The sequence below is a fragment of the Falco peregrinus genome, chromosome 6 (genome assembly GCF_023634155.1).
Source record: "Falco peregrinus isolate bFalPer1 chromosome 6, bFalPer1.pri, whole genome shotgun sequence".
NCBI classification, from domain to species: Eukaryota; Metazoa; Chordata; class Aves; order Falconiformes; family Falconidae; genus Falco; species Falco peregrinus.
The window spans coordinates 75,729,028-75,749,449 of record NC_073726.1 but is presented as its reverse complement, the minus strand read 5'-3'; the positions used below and the strand labels follow the sequence as shown (position 1 = coordinate 75,749,449).

Below are 20,422 nucleotides of genomic sequence, written 5' to 3'. Positions count from 1 at the left end.
ATGTCCAGGCTGATGTTTCCTTTACCATGCATGCACCACAGCCTAAGGAAACCGCTCCTAAAGGGGACACGTTAAGACCTCTACGTGAAATTAAAATAAATTTGTTTAAAATACTTTGTCCCTTCTGCACTCTTCTTAGTAACAAAACAGCTGTATGACTGTTGGGAACACCCTCCTCCATGAGAGAAAAACACAAAAAAACAAAGTTCAGCCCAAGCCCTTGGTGAGTATATAACATCGTATGTACAGTGGCTATAACACGAGATCATCTGCTGTGTCTACAGCAGTTGGTTTATGTTTGCTATCTCTCTTGGGATCTGTGTATGTCGAGTAGGATTAATTGCTTCAGGAACTGAATCATGCTTTTAAACCTGCTAGGCAGCTGTGGGAAATGCTACAACAATCATCAAATGCTTAGACCATGGTTAATATAATACTAGGGCCAATATTCCTCCATTAAAATTAATGGAACATGCTGGTAAGTTTTTCTCATCCCATAATATATTTTCTTTTCTACATATTTAAACAGCGGTGTTAAGTTCTATAGCTCCAGAGGGATGGATGAGCAAAGAAGGTGCTTCTTACACCTGTAATATCTCTGGGACAAATGTAAGGAGAAAGAGGTACTAATTATTGGCCCCTTGTAAGTACTACAAGATACCAGGCCCACAGTAGCCATTTGATGTAGTGGGAACCAGGATCTCACTGGCATCACTTAAAATAAATCAGGATTGCATCACCATCAAAGATACACAGATATACAGTTATTTGTACTTCATACTGACTGACAGTAATGAATTCAATTAGCTTTTCACTGAAGACAATGAAATTAAATCAAGAATGATTTTGGCCTTTTGGCTCTGAAATCTGTGTAACAACATGTGCTTCTGCTGTAAACATCTGCTTGATTTTTTTTTTCTTTGTATGACAAAGGTCAACACAGGGAGTTAATCCAGAAATGAGCAAAAACATTTCATAGCAGTAGACAAGGAAATTGCAGTAGTACTTCCCCTCATAAAATGTTCAAGACGGGGTTTTTTGGGGGAAGTTGTGTCACAGAGCTTTTATTTCCAATAATCAGGATGGAAAAAACCAACAACAACATAAAAGATAAAGCACTGTATCATTTTTACACTACCAGACTAAATGTAATCCCAATTATAAGTCCTACAACTTCTCCAAAATTCACAGCATTTTTTTTTTTTGCCAAATACTGTGCCTTTTTCAATACCACTGGAAATAGCCTTACGTGCAGCTCGTGTTGTTCCTAAATCTTCTAATAGTAGATGAATAGAATCCCATTGAATACTACTAGTGAAGCAGGTGCCTCGAGCTGCGCCTTTGGAAGCATGTCTGTGAAACTCCTGGAAGTTTGCTGTGCATTGTGCAGTTGTCATGGTTCAGAATCTAGCCATATGTGTTTATCAAGTGCAGGCAATCTTTTCAAACCTGTATGATGTAAATATGATTCTAAATTCACCTAAATTCTTGAAGATATAGTAATAATTTGAAAATCATACCTTCTCGAACTAGATCTGATTTAGAGAGATACCAAAAATACGTAAAGGAAAAGAAAGGTTGTCCCAGGATAAAATATAATGTGAAGGACTAAAGACAGACAAAAAACTTAGTGGCTGGCCAATTACATGCCATTTTAAGTAGAATATTTTAGTGGACATTTAAAAGATTGGCTAATATCAAGTTTATAAATTCAGATTACTTTTAATGCAAAGACTTAAGATACTGTACAAAATTCTTCTACAAGTGTATCAAAGCATGCATAATTATAGGATGATTGGCATCTTTGACTGAAGAAATTCTTCAGGACAAATACGGATTTAGGAACTGACTGTAGGGATAAGCCACCACTGCACTGAAAAATAGTATTGTGACAACTGCAGTGTGCTAACGAAAGTGGAGGACAGAAAGAATTTCCTTATTTCTGATGACATTCCTTTCCCTCTTTTACTGCTCCTCCACTATGACTTGGAGAGCAACATTTATGCCTTTGGAATGCAGCAGATTGCCCCAAGCGTTATAGGTTTGGATTTGTTGTTTTTTTTCTTTTTTCCCTCTGGGGACAGAATGCTTCTGGGGATCTCTCGTTTCCTTAACAAATGGCACAATTTGATTGCTGGTTCCAGCATAAGATATGCAGTTTATAAGAACGGTGCATTGTTTGGCTCTCTATAAAAGAAAATAAAGTCACTAAAAAGTTTAAGGGAAATGCCAGATTTCCAGGAAATAAAAACCTCTTCCTTTGTGTGTGCGTATGTGAGTGTGTGTGAAGTTTAATAGATTTTGAATGAAGTGACATTTGTATTGCTTTGAGGCATACATGTATTGCAATAGGTTTTATTATTTTGGAAGATGGAAGTGTGAAGAAGCTCTAAAAAAAAAAAGATAAAAGTGATGTTACATTGAATAGAAAATATTTGCATTTCATTTGTTTAAAAATAAGCTATTAAAATGCATCATGCAATTCTTCACATGTCAGCCCGGACAAATGATGCAAATATGCCATCTTCTTGAGAGAGTAGGTTCTCAGGCGTATCATATTCTAGAATGTTTCCTCTCTTCATGACGATGACCAGGTCTGCAGTTAGGATGGTGTGAACTCGATGCTGCCATAAAGAAAAGCATACAAAAGCTTCCATTATGATAATCCTCCCTGCAGTTCATTAATGGGCCTAATGCAGGGCATTCCGAGTTGGTGAAAGTCTATCCTTGTTTACAGCGGCGTTTGGGGTAGGTGCTTGTACTAGATCTTTCATCTGAAGAGATCTCCAATTACTTCACAGCCTCTGCTGCCAAGCCCAAAAATACTTAAGCCTGCACGTCACTTTCAGTCTGCCAGTTGCCCTTACGGGTAGCACAGCTGTCAGAATAAATCCTACAGCATCACTGAAATACATCTTCCCCTTTAGGAGATATAGGTAAGAAACATCCTGGGTATGCCTGCGTTGTCAGGTGGCTTAGCATCCCGTGCCGCTCCTTGGTCTCTGTACCCCGACTGCCTACTCTGCATCTGTCTTAGGGCACTCCTGGGCTGTCTCCTTCTGTCAATGAATTGGTTCCCTCTGAGATTAAATCTGAGTGTGCTACAGGCAATAGTTTAGCCCCACAGGCAACAGGGATGCAACCAGGCTGAGTTCGATTTCAATGCCACATGAATACAGCCAGTCAGGTATAGACAAGACGCACCCCAAAAGTGTCTATGCTGGCTGAAAGTGAGGGATTACTTTATGAGGTGGATGCCTTTGACATGCTAGATTCAATGTTAGCTGCATGTCTAAGCGTTAGTTAAATATGATTAGCATAGTCGTGAAGTTAAAACAAACCCAGGAACCACACAATAAACACCTTCTTGCACTGTCATCTCAGAAGCTGTACAGTAGAAAGGAAGCAGAGTGAAAGGAAACTAAAGAGGTAAAAATAGCTACCAAAGAGCCAGAGGTCTCATGAACAGTGTGGACTGAGAGAGTCTACTTGTTAGTCTTCACCAAAGTGGTGAACAGGCCGTCCTCTTTGAGGAGTAAGTTTGAGGCAGTGTCACATTCAACTAGAAAGCCCTCAGAAAGGACGAGGATAATATTGGCATCCAAGATGTGAGATACGCGATGCTGGAAAAAAGAAAAGAAAAACAGGTGGGTGAAGGAAGGATCAGCCATGAATGAAGACAGGAAGAAAATGAAGCCAGCCCTGTGAGGAAAGCTAAATAATATTTTATTTATATATATATATATAAATAATAATGTGTGCTATTTTGTTTGAAACACTGACTTTGGAAAGGCAAAGCAGTAGAAAAGTGAGATTCCAGTCAGAAGGACAATACTGAAAATTTGAACAACATGTAACTGAAGGAGAACATGCTTACCACTAGCATCTTCAGCATTTACACATCCAAGAATCCTAGAGCCTATTGCAAATGAGCTGGGTTAAGTGGTTTGCCTGACACAAACTCGTCACTGACAGACTTGAAACCAGAGTCCAGGAGGCATAACTAATCTCTAACCGCAGGACTGGATTCCAGACAATGCAAATGAAGCAGCTGTTGAAACGCATATTTATCTTGTGGATAAAACATCTGTTTGTTGAGTAAACCTGCTGTCACAAGGTGGAACTATTCTTAATGGTATCCACCATATGTATGTGCATGTGTATGCACGTATACGTATGCACAGATATATGGAACTTTTGGGCACTAGAAATCACAGGAAAATGGGAAAAAATATCATAAATGCATAGTTGAACAGATATTAATATTTGAGCAATTCCCATTGATTCCAGTTAATTTATGATAAAAATCATAAACCCAACTTTTTATTCTGAAAGAGAGCAAAGATAATCCAACTTGAGAAACCACTCAAAAAGGTTTTGAAATCTCATTTCCTTGTATAAATTCATGGCATGATTGTAGACACTGTAGAGGCAAAATTAAAATCTAGGTTTTGACACAAGTTTCAATAATGGTTTAACCCATGGGTTTGGCTTCATTTTTTTTGTGAGAATGACTTCAAATTTTCTTGGAGACAGTGTCGATGCTGAAGTTCCCTGTGAAATCCTTCTGCAGATCTAAGTGTTTTAGTTTGTCCCACTTGATAGCAAGATAGCATTTACTGCAAAATTTCAGGTTGATAGTATGGGTCTTGACCTTTTGTAGTGTCTGGGAATATTCTGACCTTGTGTTTTAATTTTATTTTGTTAATTTTTTTAGTTTTATAGAGTGATGTTTAACTGGTGAAAGGCAAGATTAACTGCGTGAGGAACAGGGAAAGAGAGCATTTGCTGGCATCAATACTTACTGCTATTGTTACAACTGTGCGGTCTGCAAAGGCAGTCATCACAACCTTCTGCAAAATGTTTTCCTATCAAAGGAAAAGGCTTACTTAGTTACTTCATCTTTTTACATTTGAATTCATATGTCTTCAGGCACATAGGAGAGGGGATCATATTCCATACTATCTCTGATCTGCACACCAGATTCTCAGTAACGAAATGCCACACCTATGAAAGCAGGGATTTTCTAAAACATTTCATTATGCCTTTTTTCCCCTCACCATAGGCATCAGTCCCCAAAATACATCAACATCAACAGCTGAAACCAAACACAAGAGAAAAGCAAAAAAGCTGTCATTTTTTCCTGCTAAAGAGATCTCATGGTTGACTTTTAGGGAAGATGCCTCTTATCCTAGTAGATCCATGCATTGATGGTGCTACTTGCTATACTTACTGTGGCCATGTCAATAGATGCTGTGGCTTCATCCATGATGAGAATGCTACTCTTGCGGACAAAGGCTCGGGCCAGGCAGAAGAGCTGCCTTTGCCCTACACTGAAGTTCTCTCCTCCTTCTGTGACCATTGCATCTGTAATAAAATTAGTTATTCTGAATGTTGTGCCACTTAAACGCTGTACGTTCATGCAGTCAGGACCCAGTGACTTTGAGTGGACACTATGAAAGTCCTGCTTGTGCCCTATTCCAATGTCAAGCAAAATCCCTGTAAAAGCCATTAAGTTGACTGAACACTGGAATGGAATGATAGCAAGAAAAGTAAGCATAGCTTCTTGGGAAAGGAACACTATATCATCAAGCAAATGGTTGGTACAAATAGCTAGCAAATCCGGTAGGCTGCAGGATAATATTTTCGTAAAATGAAATACACTTAATATGGAAGGAACTATGTGAGTTTCCTTCATGAACCAGATCTGAAATTTTAAGGAAAATGCTCTGTCAGTGTTCTAGACAAAAGCTACAGCTCTGCTGGCAGAGCCAGACTGCTGAAGGTGTGAAGGTAAAATGGCTCCTTTTTAACTCTTTGCTGATTAGTCACCCCACTACGATGCTGAGGTGCTGCAGGATTTTTCTGCAATGAGTGGAAAACCAGACTACTCTTCAGCTTTTTAGTAGGAATATTCTCTCTAGCATAGAGACAGAACATTCATTAGGTGCCTGTTAACTGCTACATGATAGTTCAGTGTGTAAGATCCCACGTATCTATTTACATGTGTGCATGCTCATGCATTCACAATTTCATTATTGGCCTATGTTCCCAGAGACTTGGTTCAGACATACCAAGGCCTCCTGGCAATGACTTGACCATGTTCTTCAACTGAGCAATCTCCAAAGCTTCCCAGAGCCTATCATCAGTGCACTTGCATTCTGGATCCAAATTAAAGCTGCAAAAAAACCCATAACAGGAGTCTTGTTACTGCAATGACAGTTCATCCAGGCCTTCTGCAAAGGAACATTTTAGCATTGCGTATGCCACTTGACATCCCTTGGACAGACCGTGGAGAAACATCGGACAGAGCTAGAAAGGTTCCTTCCCTTTTCCATCCCATCCAGTGCCCATCACAAACACACCACGCAATGCTGCTTGTCACCCACTGCTGGTATACACCTACCGGATGGAGCCACTGAACAATATTGGATCCTGGAGAATAATGGAGAGTCGGGAACGGAGAGTATGAAGAGGCAATTTGCTGATGTCTATTCCATCAATCACTATCCTCCCTGTTTAAAACAACATGCAGAAGACATGTGAAGGAATTGCACAAAGCACGTGATCTGCAGGTAGTGGACAGAAAGATAAACCAGCTGGTTTGGGCTGGGCTCCAGATGATGTGCCTCTGTGATCTCAGCACTATCATATAAACTTGGGCAAGGTGAAGGTGTGTAGTAACACAAGCCAGAGGGAAGCCAGCTTATTAGTGACGCTGTTGCCTTGCTCTCTTTCTCCCCCAGCCCCCAAAGGAAATACATGGCTTCCATGCTATGTGATTAATGATAGCACCAGAAAGATGATTTATTATGGGGCAACCTGAACTTTACAGTGAGAGGGAGAACAAGAGCAACTGATGTAATGAGCCATTTCCTGCGCCTTTCTCTGTTCCCCTTGACTTTAACAGTGTCAGAAGATCTACACTTTGAGATTGTGCACAACTTCCTTTGCATAATGTATGTATGTATCTGCAATACATACATGAGGATCCAAAACTATCCTTCGAACTCTAGAAGGAATGGGGTAGCATTAACTTTTTATCAAGACACAGATCAGAAAAACAAAAAGGGTGTCCTACTCCAAGGCATTTTAATACCATTCATGCTGCTTCCTACAGCTTCATTTACGTATTTGGTTGTGAATTAGCCACATACTGTTCTGCTAGCATAAGATTACTGGAAGCAGTCACATTAATCACTCCTTAACCCAGTAGTTCATTCCCCAACAAGAAGTTGCTGCAACAGCTGGGATACTTAGGAAAGTTATAGGATTTTTCCTTTTCTAGTCACTACTTCAGGTCAATGAGCATATGGATCTCATCTGAAAATCTGATTTATGATGTGTTGGGTGTGGTAACTGCTGATATTCAGGCAAGGGAGATGGGGGAAACACAAGAGAAACTGGTTGGCTGCTCTGTAAGTAGAAGATGGTGAGAAAGGCAGAAGGAATCTCTTCCCTTGAATCCTCAAACAAAAGCCAGGAACTACTGACCCCATTGACTTTCCCTGGACACAGAAACTTCCTCTGTGTTATGGGGAAGGGATGGGCCAGGGTAAATGGAATGAGGATATGGTAAGGGGTATTTTCATCAGGCTCACTTCTGCTGTTTCCCTGTGGATTACTTCACTGGGCAGCTGCACTCCACCCTGTGAAGTATCTAACTTCATCAGTTCTGTCTCCCAACAGTGAGAACCTCATCGTGAACTGGCAGCTACATGGAGTAATATCTGTGCCTATATGCCTCTTCTGTCTCTCCCTATCGTCATGATACTGCATTTTGTAGGTTACTCTATGTGGCCCTATTCCAAAGAAAGACTTAATCCCCACCTAGCTGGACTACCAGTAGTCTTGTGTTTTTATTAAATGGCCAGAGGAACCAAGATTTCATCTGCAGGGCACAAAGACCAATTGTTTTCAGACTTTCAGAAAGTCTGAATCGGGTCATAAGACTTCAGCATGAGACATCGGTGGTTGAATAAACTTAAGCAGGTCCGTTTATTCACAAATGAGGACATGAGAGACAGCAGAAGGTGAGGTGGACTAAGGAGAGAAAAATTAATATGGCATTCCTTGGGAATAGGGGAATGCATTTTTATTAGAAGCCAGGGTGCTCCAGGAAAAGAAAGGAGCAGATGAGGAGACCTAGGGGAAAAAGTAAATTAACAGAGAAGTGGGGAAACCAGGAAAATAATGAGGGGTGCCCAAGCAAGACAGAAGAGAAATGAGATGTAATTTGAACAGAGGGCAAGCCAAGGGAAACAGTAGAGAACACAGAAAGAGGCAAGAGTAGGGGAATAAAATGGAACACACAAAATTAAAGAAATAAAAGTGGAATAAGGAACCAAGATGGACAACATGAATGAAATCTTGGCTCTGATGAAGTTACATGAAATCTTGTTACATAGCTGTTATTAGAGCCAGGACTCCCAGAAGTGGACCAGCATAGAGGCCAAATACAGGTCTGAGACAGAGATGGATGTGCACGAAGGATAAACAGAGCTTGATTAGAAAAGACTTGGGCATTTCCATTGGGAAAAAATCAGGGATACAGAAGGAAGAGACAAAGAAAAGATACAGAAAGAAGATTAAAGTAGAAGGAAACTTCAAGTTGGCCACAAACATAATTATTATTTGTTTGCACTATTTATTATATATCCAGGAACCCTGGCCATGAATCAGAAACATATTACCATAGCTACATATAGGCACAGAACCACAACAAAAGCAAGTATTAGCTGCATCAGATTTACTTATCCTCCCACATACTACTGGGGTTTCCCTAGCAAACATTTCATGTGCAATGGCTAAATTAGAAAAGTGGAAATCTTTGAAACAAAAAGATAGCTTTCCGGTAGGTTTCTGTATTCACACAAGAGTGAATAAACATATATGTATTATAAATGCCAGGGTGCATATTGCTGCATAGCAGTTCATGCCAGTTGGATGGGAGAGTGAAATGCTGCAGGAGTTTTGCTGCTGCAAAATGTTTCCAAAACTTTTAGTAAGTTTCTGCTGTAGCTGTGGGAAACCATAATAAAATAAAATAAAATAAAATAAATATCAAGGGAATGGACTTGCTGAGTTCTAGTTTCTATTCTGCTAATATTTTGACAGCTATCATAAGTTAATGCAGTTACTCTTCAGGGAGAAATTTAGAGGCTCCAGAGAGTTGCATGTTTTTTCTTCCTATCTCAAAAATGGCTTATTGTTTTGTCAGAGCATACGCAAAAAAATGAAAAAAAAATTTGAAGTATAATGTGTGTGTAACATTTCCTGGAAGAACGAAACGCTACTCACAACAGGACACTTTGTACTTTGAAGGATCAGGCATAACAAGCCTGATTCTAATCAAGTATCTTCTGAGCCAGAGAGCCAGGATAGAAACTATCAAAAAGTCTCCTCACTTCTTCTGAAGAAATAAGGGGGTAGCAGGTCAGGAGTGACAACACACTCCAGTGAAAACTAACCATCAAATATGTCCACCATTCTGAAGAATGCCAAAGACAGGGATGACTTGCCGCTGCCAGTACGACCACAGATCCCAACCTGCAAAAGAATGCAAGATGTTACTTACAGAGGGAAGCTGTAAATCAGACTTGAAGTCCTTTTGGGAAAGCTGGACTGGATGGCCCTGCTGGTGAATAGAAAGTCTCTTCCAAATGGCCAGTGGCAGACACCAGTGAAAAAACAAAATAGCACAGCAAGCACACTCCTCTTTTCTGCTTCTTAGCATCATAAGGACTTGTCCCAGGAACATTTTTGAAGCTTCACCATTTTAACCTGGAGTCCAATGACACTGTATACTGAAATGTGAGATGCTGCATTTTTACTCGTTTCCAGTCTGGTGTTCATCTACTCTCATCTGGCCACCTAGGCTCACTCTATGCAAGAGAGATGGGCTTGGAAAGAAGTGGGACTCTCAGAAGGAAAACTGATCCCATCCAAGAATAAGATGTCATCAGTGTAAGTTTCTTGACCCTTGCTCAGGGAGCTCAGAGAAGACCACCAGTGTATACAGCTTTCACTGCAAGTTATTGTTATTCTTGCTCTTCTGCCACCTTAGAAAGGAAAACACAATATGGAAGGATCTGCTCCAGTATGGGGATGATAGGCAATTGCTTGGCACGATACCTTTTGTCCTGGTTTGATGTATGCCTTAACATGCTTAAGAACAGGCTTCAGGTTGTTTTCATATCGAACACACAAATTTTCAATCTTGATTTCCCCCTCCTGAGGCCAGTCTTTGGGGACTTGAGAGGGATCTGAAAGAGTCAGAGAAAACCCCCGCAAATCAATGCTATCAGAGAGCCACCCTTTCTGACATTCCCCTTTCCCCATCTCTCCTGCTTGGACACCCTCCCTTGAAGCCACTTGAGAAATGGAGTCCCAGTTCCCTGCCAAGGGAGGCTGGGAACTGCCTGGCAGGCACATTAGCACTTAGCTTCCAGATCTCAACACATGAGAAGAGGGCAGAAGCTAAAGTGGCTCTTGGCAATGAAACAGGGAGAAGCCAAATGAGCAGAGAAAAATGTAGTGTCAGCGTAGTGTTAACATGTTCCTCGGTCAGTAACCGGCACAGGAAGGGCAGTGCAAGGAAGGATGTTGTTACTGCCATACAACATGAGCTGTTGACATTATCACAGCTCGTATTTCATCCTGATTTGCAAATGCGCAGCCAGGTTTTGCCTCCAGACTAAGGGGTTTGGCTTTCCAGGAAAGCTTGCTGACCTGCGAGCCTTTTTGGTCTTGCACTTCAAGCACTTCTAAAATATCAACCAAAGTCAATTTGAAATATGTGGAGTACAAACACAACGTGCTGTTCAGGGAAGAGTTGCTGATGTCTGACTGCCAAGGAGACCCTGTCTGTAGTCCCCATTTGCTGTAAACATCAGAGATTTTGAAGCACGTGACTGATGGCGCATTTCTAATTTTTATCACTTTTTTTTTTTTTTTTTTCTAAATAGCTATATGTATGTTTTGTTCATCCCATTTATAACTGCTCTGCTCTTCTCTGAGTGTACCACAGGGCCATGCTCTGTCTCCCTGGCATTTGGTAGGGTTTTTTTCCTATGTTAACTAGCATGGGCTACACATCTCAGCTGCTTTTGGCTATCCTTGCCACTCAGATCACTGGGAGTTCCTACATGCCAATAGAACAGATTTTGGCCAGAGAGGCTTACATATTTTGCATGATCAAGCCTACTGTGCTTTCACATTACCACATTAAACCCCCAAAAGATTAGAGTGCAATACCCAAGTAGCCATCATAGTTCTCCGACTCCATGTTCAGGAAGCTGTGTACTTTTTTTACTGCACCCATCTGCACCTCCAGATCAGCCAGATTCCTCACGACCCAGTTCAAATAGTTGGTTATCTGCATCACAAAATGAAAACAAGGATAGGGTTCAGCCTTCTCTCGGTTCACCTACCTGTTTGTGAATAAAGGTTGGATAAATCTGTAAAAGCCTTTGGCCTGACTCAGTCAAGTGGGTCTCTTATTGATGTTACAACAGTTCAGGACTCGGTGCAACAGCATCAGTTATGTAATAAGCCAGCTGTACTCCAACACAAACAACCCTGACACAGTAATTTTGTGCTTCGTAGTCTCATCCTTGTTTTTTGAAGTAGAACTACGGAAAGGTTGTACCTACAGTCTGAAGATGTGACTGATAAAAGGACTCTCTCATTCTCAGCATTGAGTAATCAGTACTGAAAGCCATCTTCTTTAAGCATACAAACACAGAAAAAAAATTGGAAGTGGTGTTTGGAAATAGTACATTTTCTAATCTTTCAAAAACTGCAACCAAGGATTAAAAAAGTTCACTATTTTCAAATATATTTAAAAGATCTGATGGGCATTTAATTTTTGTTTCTGTCTGTGAACATTTAGATAATTAATTTCTCTCCATGGAAAATGTGAGGGTTTGTTAGGGTAGAAATATATGAGAAAAAAAATGTATAATCAGCTCAGTGGTATTTCCTTCTTGGTTTTTATTCCAATTTGTAATGAAAAGGACTTGATCAATAATAAAGTTATTACTTGTAGCAGGTAATAATTGATAATTAGTTGGCTAACAATAGCCAGTATCTTAGACAAACTGATCTCTAGTCAGGACTGACTATTTGAGGCTGAAAATTCTAAAGCAATTTCCTAAACATTTCATAAAAGTACCAGTCTGTATGTAGGTGGTCATATAAAAAAGAAAAATTGATCTTATTAAGAACAGTTGATTGCCAAGCACCTTTAAAAATTGAGGTGCTTTACATACCTGAATAAAGGCTGAGAAACTTAACACAGTGACAACATCCTATACACAAACATGTTCAGAGAAAGGTGTTGCCATTTCTTTGTGGGAGGTTGCTGAATCTGCTAGATAATATTTTTATTACAAATAAATAACCCAGCCCCACTTTTTTTCCACTAACCTAATACTGATGCAGTAGGTGTGCAGTAAATAATTTTCACTGAGATTCAGCAATAACATTTCCTGTCAGTTTAGAGCATTTAGTTGCTTGCGTTATCCTTAACATAGAATTACTTGAGGGGCTATTATTTCCTCTGTTGCTCAGAAAACCGCTCGTTCGTTGTCCAGCCTTTGAGTCAGGAGGTTATGGAAATGGGAATGGGTATGTTAGCAGATAAGCAAAACACTGCAGAACTGCTGCTTGCGGAGCAGCAGACTGCAATCGTAGATCTTGCAGATTTGATGACACAGCCTGGCATCCAAAAGGCTCTAGCCATTATTTCAACCTTAATCACGGTTGTGCAAGGGAGTTGGCAGTGTTTATACAAGGGGAGAGAATAAGCTTATGGATGTCTACTGTAAACACAATGTTGGTACAAACAGTTTGCTCTCATCCAGGTCCAAACATCAGCTCTCTTTCAGCTTCAAAGAGAAATGACACAAAAACCTATGTCAGGGGACACAGGCAGTGGTCCAACTGCCTTCAAAATTTAATCAGTATTATTGTGGGGCAGGAGACAGGCAGGTAATCACTTGTGAATACTGCAATTTTCCCTCTGCTATGCCAGACTTCAACCCATGGCTAATTTACATGAGTGATCTGTTTGCAAATATAGACTAAATATAAAGAAGCCAAAGACTATGCAGACACCCTGATGCTTCCAGATCTCTGCTAATGAAGCAGGATTACCAGGAATGTTTTTAGAGTGAAGCTGAAGCAGTGGGACTGATTCTCAGCTGCTGACAGATTCTCACACTGCTGCAACAGCAGCACAAAGGGGATATAAGGCCACGCTAAGGCAGCTGCTGAGAACTTTCTGTTGTAACCATGGGCTCACCAGCATTTACACGCAAAGCCAAATCTCAGTGTTAGACTCATACCCATATCCCTCCCTCATACCAGCACCATAAAGCAGCTAGAATTTTGCCGTGCCAGCCATGATTTCAAAAATTCTTCCTGCCGCTATCCTCACCCTGCTTTTGACCCCATTCTTGTGGTTAATTCAGATCTTTCTCCTCTCTGTGGTGATCGTACTCTGTGCTCATGATGCACTTTCAACCTTTCTTATTGCCTAGTACGCTAAACCACTGTTCCTTCTCCATGACTCAGATCAAATATCTCAGTGCTAATGATAGCGTCAAAATGATCCAGCTAGCATACCACCAAAACCTTGTCATTCCTAATCCCATCTCCTCTGCTTTCCTACTGCTACCTGTAGTGATGAACCATGCCTACCAGCCCCAAAGGTCCCAATCCTCAAATCCATTCAGAATTGCATGGACAATATCGGGCATCTGAGTAGCTTCCTCCAAAGGCAGAACTGGTATTTCTGGTCCTTCAGCAATTATTTTATTTGGCCTTTGGTTAAAGATTACCCAGGTTATGACAGTCTGTGGAATAGTATTTTCTGACAGGTTTTGCCATACACAGGCAGAACCAACACTAAGTTGTGCAAAACAGAGTGCACAGCAGGTCCTCTTACGCACTTTTAATTTTCCTGCTCTGCTTGGGAGCACGCAGGGCCTGGGAATTGTTGTGTTTTTCTAATTGGCTCATAAAACCTGAAGCAAGTCCAAGTTGTCCTGAACTTTCTCAGCTTTGGCTTGAATCCATTATTTGCAAGATCGTTTTTTTCAAGATTAAGAAAGCTGGAAGATAACCATGTATATGTATTTTTTAGAATATTATAAAACTAATACATTGGTCTGAAAGTTCTTATGCATTGCCTCGGTACATACCGTCAGAGCGTACAGGAGACCCAGCCCCACAAACCCTGAGTGAGGCCCTTCGGTGATGGAAGTGACAGCCGCAGTCAGAACAATACAAGCACCGAGGTAATCCTGTAATGAGAAAGAGGGGAAAAGAAAGATTCTAGGTAACATTGAAATGCAGCAACAAGAAAATCGACTTAATTGTAGAGGAGGTTCACTTTACTGAGGATTATTTCTAACAACTACACCTAGTCCTTAATTCTGGTTTGTTTTTCCTGGAAAAGGTCAGGGGTTATGGTGCCCAACCTGAAACACTCTAAAGGAATTTGCTCAACACAAGTGAAACAGGCCAGTATTTTCTACAAATCCATTTGGGCTAGGGTATCTGGTAGTGGCCAACCCAAAAAAGAGCGGGTATCAAAAAATCTAATGAGCACACAAACAAAAATTCAAATAATAAGAATGGCATAACAATGACACCTCTAATTCCTAACACTAAAACAAATCAATTTCACTCTCTCCATTCTCCTTCAAGTCTTGTCAAGCATGGGTTTGCCTCCCTAAAAAAGAGGAGTATCAGTGACTTCCAAAGTCCATGAAGAATTTTGGTAGAATTTATACAGAATTTATATAGAATTCATGCACATGTTTTTCTGGCACAAGTGGGCAGACTGACATACTGTGTCTACATCATGCAATGGGACACTGTGCGTGGTGAAGGCATCCCTATGCCTGCTATACACTCACAGCCTGCAGTGAAACACCATGCGGGTGTTGGCAGTGTGGACTCTGAAAGCAGCACAGCTGTGTAGTTATGGTGCTGCAAATGGGCTACTAAGCCTTGCTCCTGCCACAGCACTTTGAGTTTCAGAGTGGTTCCGTGGTAGGTACCTGAAGGATCTCAGCTCTGTTGCATGGTGATGACGTGCTTTACAGAAACTGCAGTGTAGGCTGTATTAGAAAGATCTGACTTCTCACAAGCTTTGCAGGAGCTTGAACCCATCCTCTTGACTGGTACCTCAGTTTTGTAGTGAATGCCACATGTGATCTCATGTAGTTGTCAAGGTGTCTGATTCATGAGACTGCTGGTATTCCCACTCTCCCACTGCTCCCTGCATTATATTTATTTTGGATTACAGAGTTAGCATTTTCCATGCATTTTTTTCCTTCTGTCTGATAATATCCTGCCTGGAATCTGTCCCAAGATTTGAAATGAGGGCTGCCTGGTTCATCTGTCTGCAAAAAGTGTTGATGAGCAGATGACAGACTCAAACTTAACATCTACAGGGAAGTAGATGCACAATGGTCTTGAGTCTCCATCGGCAGCTGGGACAGGATTTCAAAGTTGCTATTAAATCCTACAAACTTTTGAGTGATCTTAGTACCACTGTGCCATTAGGCAGAGCTAAATGAACCATCCCTTGGCAAGACCACATTATTTCTAATGCTATGATGAAGCGACGCATATTCTTGGATCAAATTAATTCCGCGTGTAAACAAGTCTAAGACTGTGAGACATTAACAGGCACTGCCACAGCTTATTCCAGGACTGGCTGTTGCTCTGTTATTTATCTGTCTTTGATTTGAAAGCAAGTTCATCTGGATCTTGGGTGCTGTAGGAAGCTGAAAGCTTCACGCACATGGGAAAGCTTTGCCATCACAAGAAAGAGAGCACAACTTCGTTGCTCAGCTGGCGTACCAGGAAATGAAGGTGAGGATACAGGCTTTGATGTGAGGATTAATCATGCCTGTTACTATTTGTGTCTAGCAGAATCAGGTCACTGCTCTGTTTATTCACTGCTCCTTCAGTGTCAGATGAATGAGGAAATCACAGTGACTTTACTTGCCTCTTCTTGCCTTGCAGACCAGGACAGTTCCTCATGTGCTGTCCCTGGCGAGTCTCCCCAAAAGCCAGTCTCACTAGCAGCAGCTGCATTGTGCCCTACTGTCAAATGTTTTTCAGCTGGAGTCTAGTTCTGCGATCTTTCATGATACTGAGCAGTAAAATCATAAACACTATGGCCTTACAGCTGCAGTAAGGGCACTGTGAAGGAGGGGTTTAAATTAGAGCTGTAGGATTAAACCTGTTGCTGGGGAGATACCTCAGGGCCTGGAAGCTCAGCGGTGCCTAAAACAGCCCTGGCAGAATGACAACACAGTTCACCAAACTACTAAAAAGCCATGCTCTGCTCTGAAAGCAGTTCCTGCTGCACAGTAGTAGAGCAAGCCTTATTTCAAGTTATGTAAATGTTTGCTCTTGCACTCTCTTCAGATGCTAGACATCACAACAGCAAAAGATGAGGGAGACTAGTATTTTCTCACTCCTGGCCAAAAAAGCTGAAAAAACCCTATGGGTTTAACATAAACAATCCCGATCTATTTTAAGGAACAGTGTGTATAATCTCATCCCAAGATTAATTCTTGTTACTCTCTTCTCTGCATCAGGCAAGTCTCTGTTTGCTTCCAAGGTTTCAAAACCATGGCTGGGATGAAACTGAACGTACCGTCCTGACCTCTAGCCATCTGTTGGCAGCTGACAGAAATAAGTAGGCAATGTTGTTCGTGTCTGTTAGTTCCAGCATACGTTGTTTAAATCTGGCTTCGTGCCTGCCAAGAGCAAAGTTGTTACATTACAACACATTACACACTCATACACAAAAGGATGAAGCATTAAACTCCTCTCTCCCTCCTCTGCTCCCAAACCAAAACTTTTTGCCCTTCTGCTTTTGCCAAACTTTGGGTTAAAGACTCTTCCCTATGGACCTGTACCGGCTGCCAGGGCTTTCCTTAACCAGGCAGAGCTACACATACTATGGCAAGGCATTTGTTGGACAAACAGTTATATTGGACTAGATTTTGGATCAGAGCCTGTCCTCTCAAAGAGACTGAAATGCCAGGGTGCTAGGGACAGGTTTTACTTCCCAGAGCACATCTGCTTTTACAGCTGTGGACAGTGGCTGCTGCTGCTTTTCGCTCCTCTCACAAGTGAGTGCTGCCATGGCCCCCTGTTTCTTCCTCATAAACCACTGGCAAGAGCAGAGGGCTCACCTGTCAGCTTAAAATCTGAGTTCAGAAGGTACCCAGCCAGCTGCAGGAGTCTTCAACAAGTTTCAACTAATGCAGACTGTAGATCGATCAGCAGATCAATACCTGTCACATACTCAGCCTAGTTGTTCTCTCAGCCAGTCACACATTACCTAAGCAACTCGAAAAACTACAGTGAGGGAGAGCTACAGATCATTTCTGCATTAGAAAAATGAGCAGTGCTACCTCCACTGTCACTTGTTTCTCTGTCCCCCATGTAATGCCCATAACGTTTACAAACCAGTGCAAGACATCGGCATGCCTAAGAGCCGAGGTACATTTTGGGAGGGGAGGGGGAAATCCCTGCTGGTGTAAGTGTATTACATTCATGCATCTTGCCTACTTTGGGTATGGGCTGTGGTCAGAGGCTGTTTCATGTTCTACTGTCTGTTAAATACCCTCACTTGAGTAAACTAGCTGAACTTTATTCAGCAGCTTAGCATCTGTTTTATCATGGCAAGCTCTTCCATTTCAAAGTCTCAGGGTCCTGCTGTGAAGCACCTGTAACCCCTGTTCTGCCAGAAACTTCTTTCTTTTTTTGGTTTGTTTTGCCTTTTCCCACTGATACTTCATTTCCCTCTGCACAGCTTGTAAACATGGCAAGTAACCTCCCCAAAACAGCAACTGGTAACAGTAATGACACGGGGAGGAGCAAAGATGCACTGACTATTCTGCTCGTCTCCCTTTCTGGCAGCAAAACTCCTGTTTTCCTAATGGAAAATCTGACATGCTCAATCTGTATCTTTTCATCTACTTCCAGCTCATCTTCTGGACAGTTTTAGACTTTTATCCTGTCAGATGACAAACAGTAAAGGTCACCGAAATTGCTTCCTAATTCAACTGTACTACTTTGTGGTAAGTTATGTGAGGAGCTGCTCTATTTATCCTGGAACATGCTGAACTCAAGCTGCAGAGAATAACAGGACTATTAGCAAGTAAGAGCTTGCTGACAAAAACTGCTGGAGACTTCAGGTTTGGTTGACAGTGAAGCACAGAGAAATGAAATGGCTTTAATTAGCACCAGAGATCCTAGAAAACTCAAGTGATGGTAACAATGCATAGTCCTTCCTTAGGGCTGCCTTCTGCTTTCTGCCATCCAAGCCCACACTGACTTTCTGTAAGGTAAAGAAGAGTCGATCAACTCCCAAGAAGTGCTAAGATCCTTCACCTTTCTCAGGAGATAACATGATGAAAGGCTACTCTGAACCTCTCAAGAAGCACGCAGCACACATCAGCATCAGCACTTAATGATGACTTACTGTTTCAATATGTCATTCTGGTTGATAAAGCTTGTTAAAACATTTGTTGTTGACCACTGGCTCACATCCCTTCCACACAGCAATGTCTTTGCTTGTCCTGCCACAGTCCTGACTGAAGCACTCTGTACTAACAGCTTAGGTTTGAAAGCTAGCTTGAAGTGATGGAACAGTTTCAAGCTGATCAAATAGGTGTGTAAATAGCATTGCAGTGAGATCTGCACTGGTTCGAAATCCTACATTGTGCAGAATGAGTGCAAGTTGTGCTTATTGGGGAGCAACATCAAGCTGCACTTTGATAGTCATGCTAGATATAATGTAGCGAATATACGAGAAGAATTTGGTCTATATTTCGTTCGTAAGTAGAGAAAACAATGGAAAGCATGGAAAGTTGGAAAAATTCTCTGAATCTTCTGGAATGTATTTTTCAGTTTTGATTGACAAAGCTAATTTTTACAATATTAAGATCAAGTTCCATTCTGCTGTAGTTTTCTCACAAAGTCTCTCTAGTTGCACACCCACTTTCAGCTGGAGAGTGCTACAATGATGTTCCCTGCCTGCGGAGTGGGATAAATACAGAAATGTTTCAGGGGCACCTGGATAGCACAGCCTGTAGGATATAGCAGGGGGGCTGGAGGAGTGGTACCTGTGCCTGCCAGGTAAGGCATGGTTAAACTAGACACCATGAATGTTGAAATATCATATCCTAAAAAAGTCATCATCTTTAATTCAGCAAAGAACCAATGCAGATAAATTAGTATGTCGCTGAAAATATGCACAAGTGTTTAGAGGGAGGGCAAAGGAACAGGAAAACAAAATCTCTTCCCTTTTTTGAGATGGCTTAATTAAAATCCACCAAATCCAACAATTTGCCCTCAGACATGCTCCTAGCAAGCTGCATAGGCCAGACCAAAACCCAGGCCTCCCTCTCATCATTTGTTTTACTGACCTGAATGCTCTAATGGTGGTGAGACCCTCAGCTGTCTCAGAGAAGTGACAGAGTAAAGGCAGCTGGGTGCTGTCATCAAGTTCCTGGAGATCCCTGGCAATACAAAAAACAACAGCCAGCCATTACAATGTGAACACCTCTGTCTGTAGAAATTATACCGCATAACAGACAAGAATAGGCATTTTACATATTGCACATATTCTTTTCAGGATCATGCAAAACAGTATTTCTATAGTATAGAAAAACTACAGCATGAGGATATCACATTTCTCTCTGGCCATAGGAGCCTCTGAATCATCTCCCAGCCACCTCCGTGTTCTAGCGTTTGGTCACAACTAAGCTGCTCTTTGTCCCACAGTGATAATGACACGATAATGTCTGTTCTGCATAAAAATCTGCTGTCCGTTTTAGCCAGATCCTAATTACCTTTTATTCTCAAACATTCAAGTTTATTAATATAATTAATATAATTAAGTGCAGAATAGTTGATTTTAGGCTTTATATATGTTATTTGTGGCTTTTACATCAGGTATAAAACAGAGTTTGCTTATCTGCAAGTTTATCTGTTTTATTGCAACTGTATCAGCTGCAAAGGGGGCCTTTCCACACAAACCTTGCCTCATTTACAGTATCTGTAAGTACCACAACGTGCTGAATGTAAAATATGAGAGACTACTCCAGACCTTCTATTTGTAGTGCTAACGCTACCACATGGGTTGAAATAGAGACAGCACTGACAGAGAAATAATATGAATGATAAATTTCCTCAATTATTCAGCAATGGTATTTTCAAGACCTGCATGGAGCAATGATAAAAGTCTAAAAAGTTCCAGTCTCCTGAAACAGGAATGTTTTCCAAACCATAGAGACAAATACATCTTTCTGTAATGCTCTGCATAGCAGCCAGTTGTATAAACAGAAGAAAGACCATATCATTAGATAATCAAACTCTT

At 41.2% G+C, this 20,422-nt stretch overlaps 1 protein-coding gene across 6 annotated transcripts in view; it reads right to left on the bottom strand.

Annotated features, from left to right (window-relative positions):
* Positions 1-1,697: 1,697 nt before the first annotated feature.
* ABCC9 (ATP binding cassette subfamily C member 9) overlaps positions 1,698-20,422 on the bottom strand; it is a 72,924-nt gene continuing 54,199 nt past the window's right edge. For all 6 annotated transcript variants that reach the window (XM_055808216.1, XM_055808217.1, XM_055808218.1 and 3 more), the window contains 11 exons: positions 19,470-19,562; positions 16,685-16,787; positions 14,208-14,309; positions 11,257-11,377; positions 10,135-10,265; positions 9,471-9,549; positions 6,407-6,515; positions 6,075-6,178; positions 5,234-5,367; positions 4,806-4,868; positions 1,698-2,624 (listed from right to left, as the gene is read on the bottom strand). In XM_055808216.1, the coding sequence (XP_055664191.1) occupies positions 2,487-2,624; positions 4,806-4,868; positions 5,234-5,367; positions 6,075-6,178; positions 6,407-6,515; positions 9,471-9,549; positions 10,135-10,265; positions 11,257-11,377; positions 14,208-14,309; positions 16,685-16,787; positions 19,470-19,562 (1,177 nt within the window). In that variant the 3' untranslated portion in view covers positions 1,698-2,486. The remainder of the gene's footprint in view (positions 2,625-4,805; positions 4,869-5,233; positions 5,368-6,074; positions 6,179-6,406; positions 6,516-9,470; positions 9,550-10,134; positions 10,266-11,256; positions 11,378-14,207; positions 14,310-16,684; positions 16,788-19,469; positions 19,563-20,422) is intronic.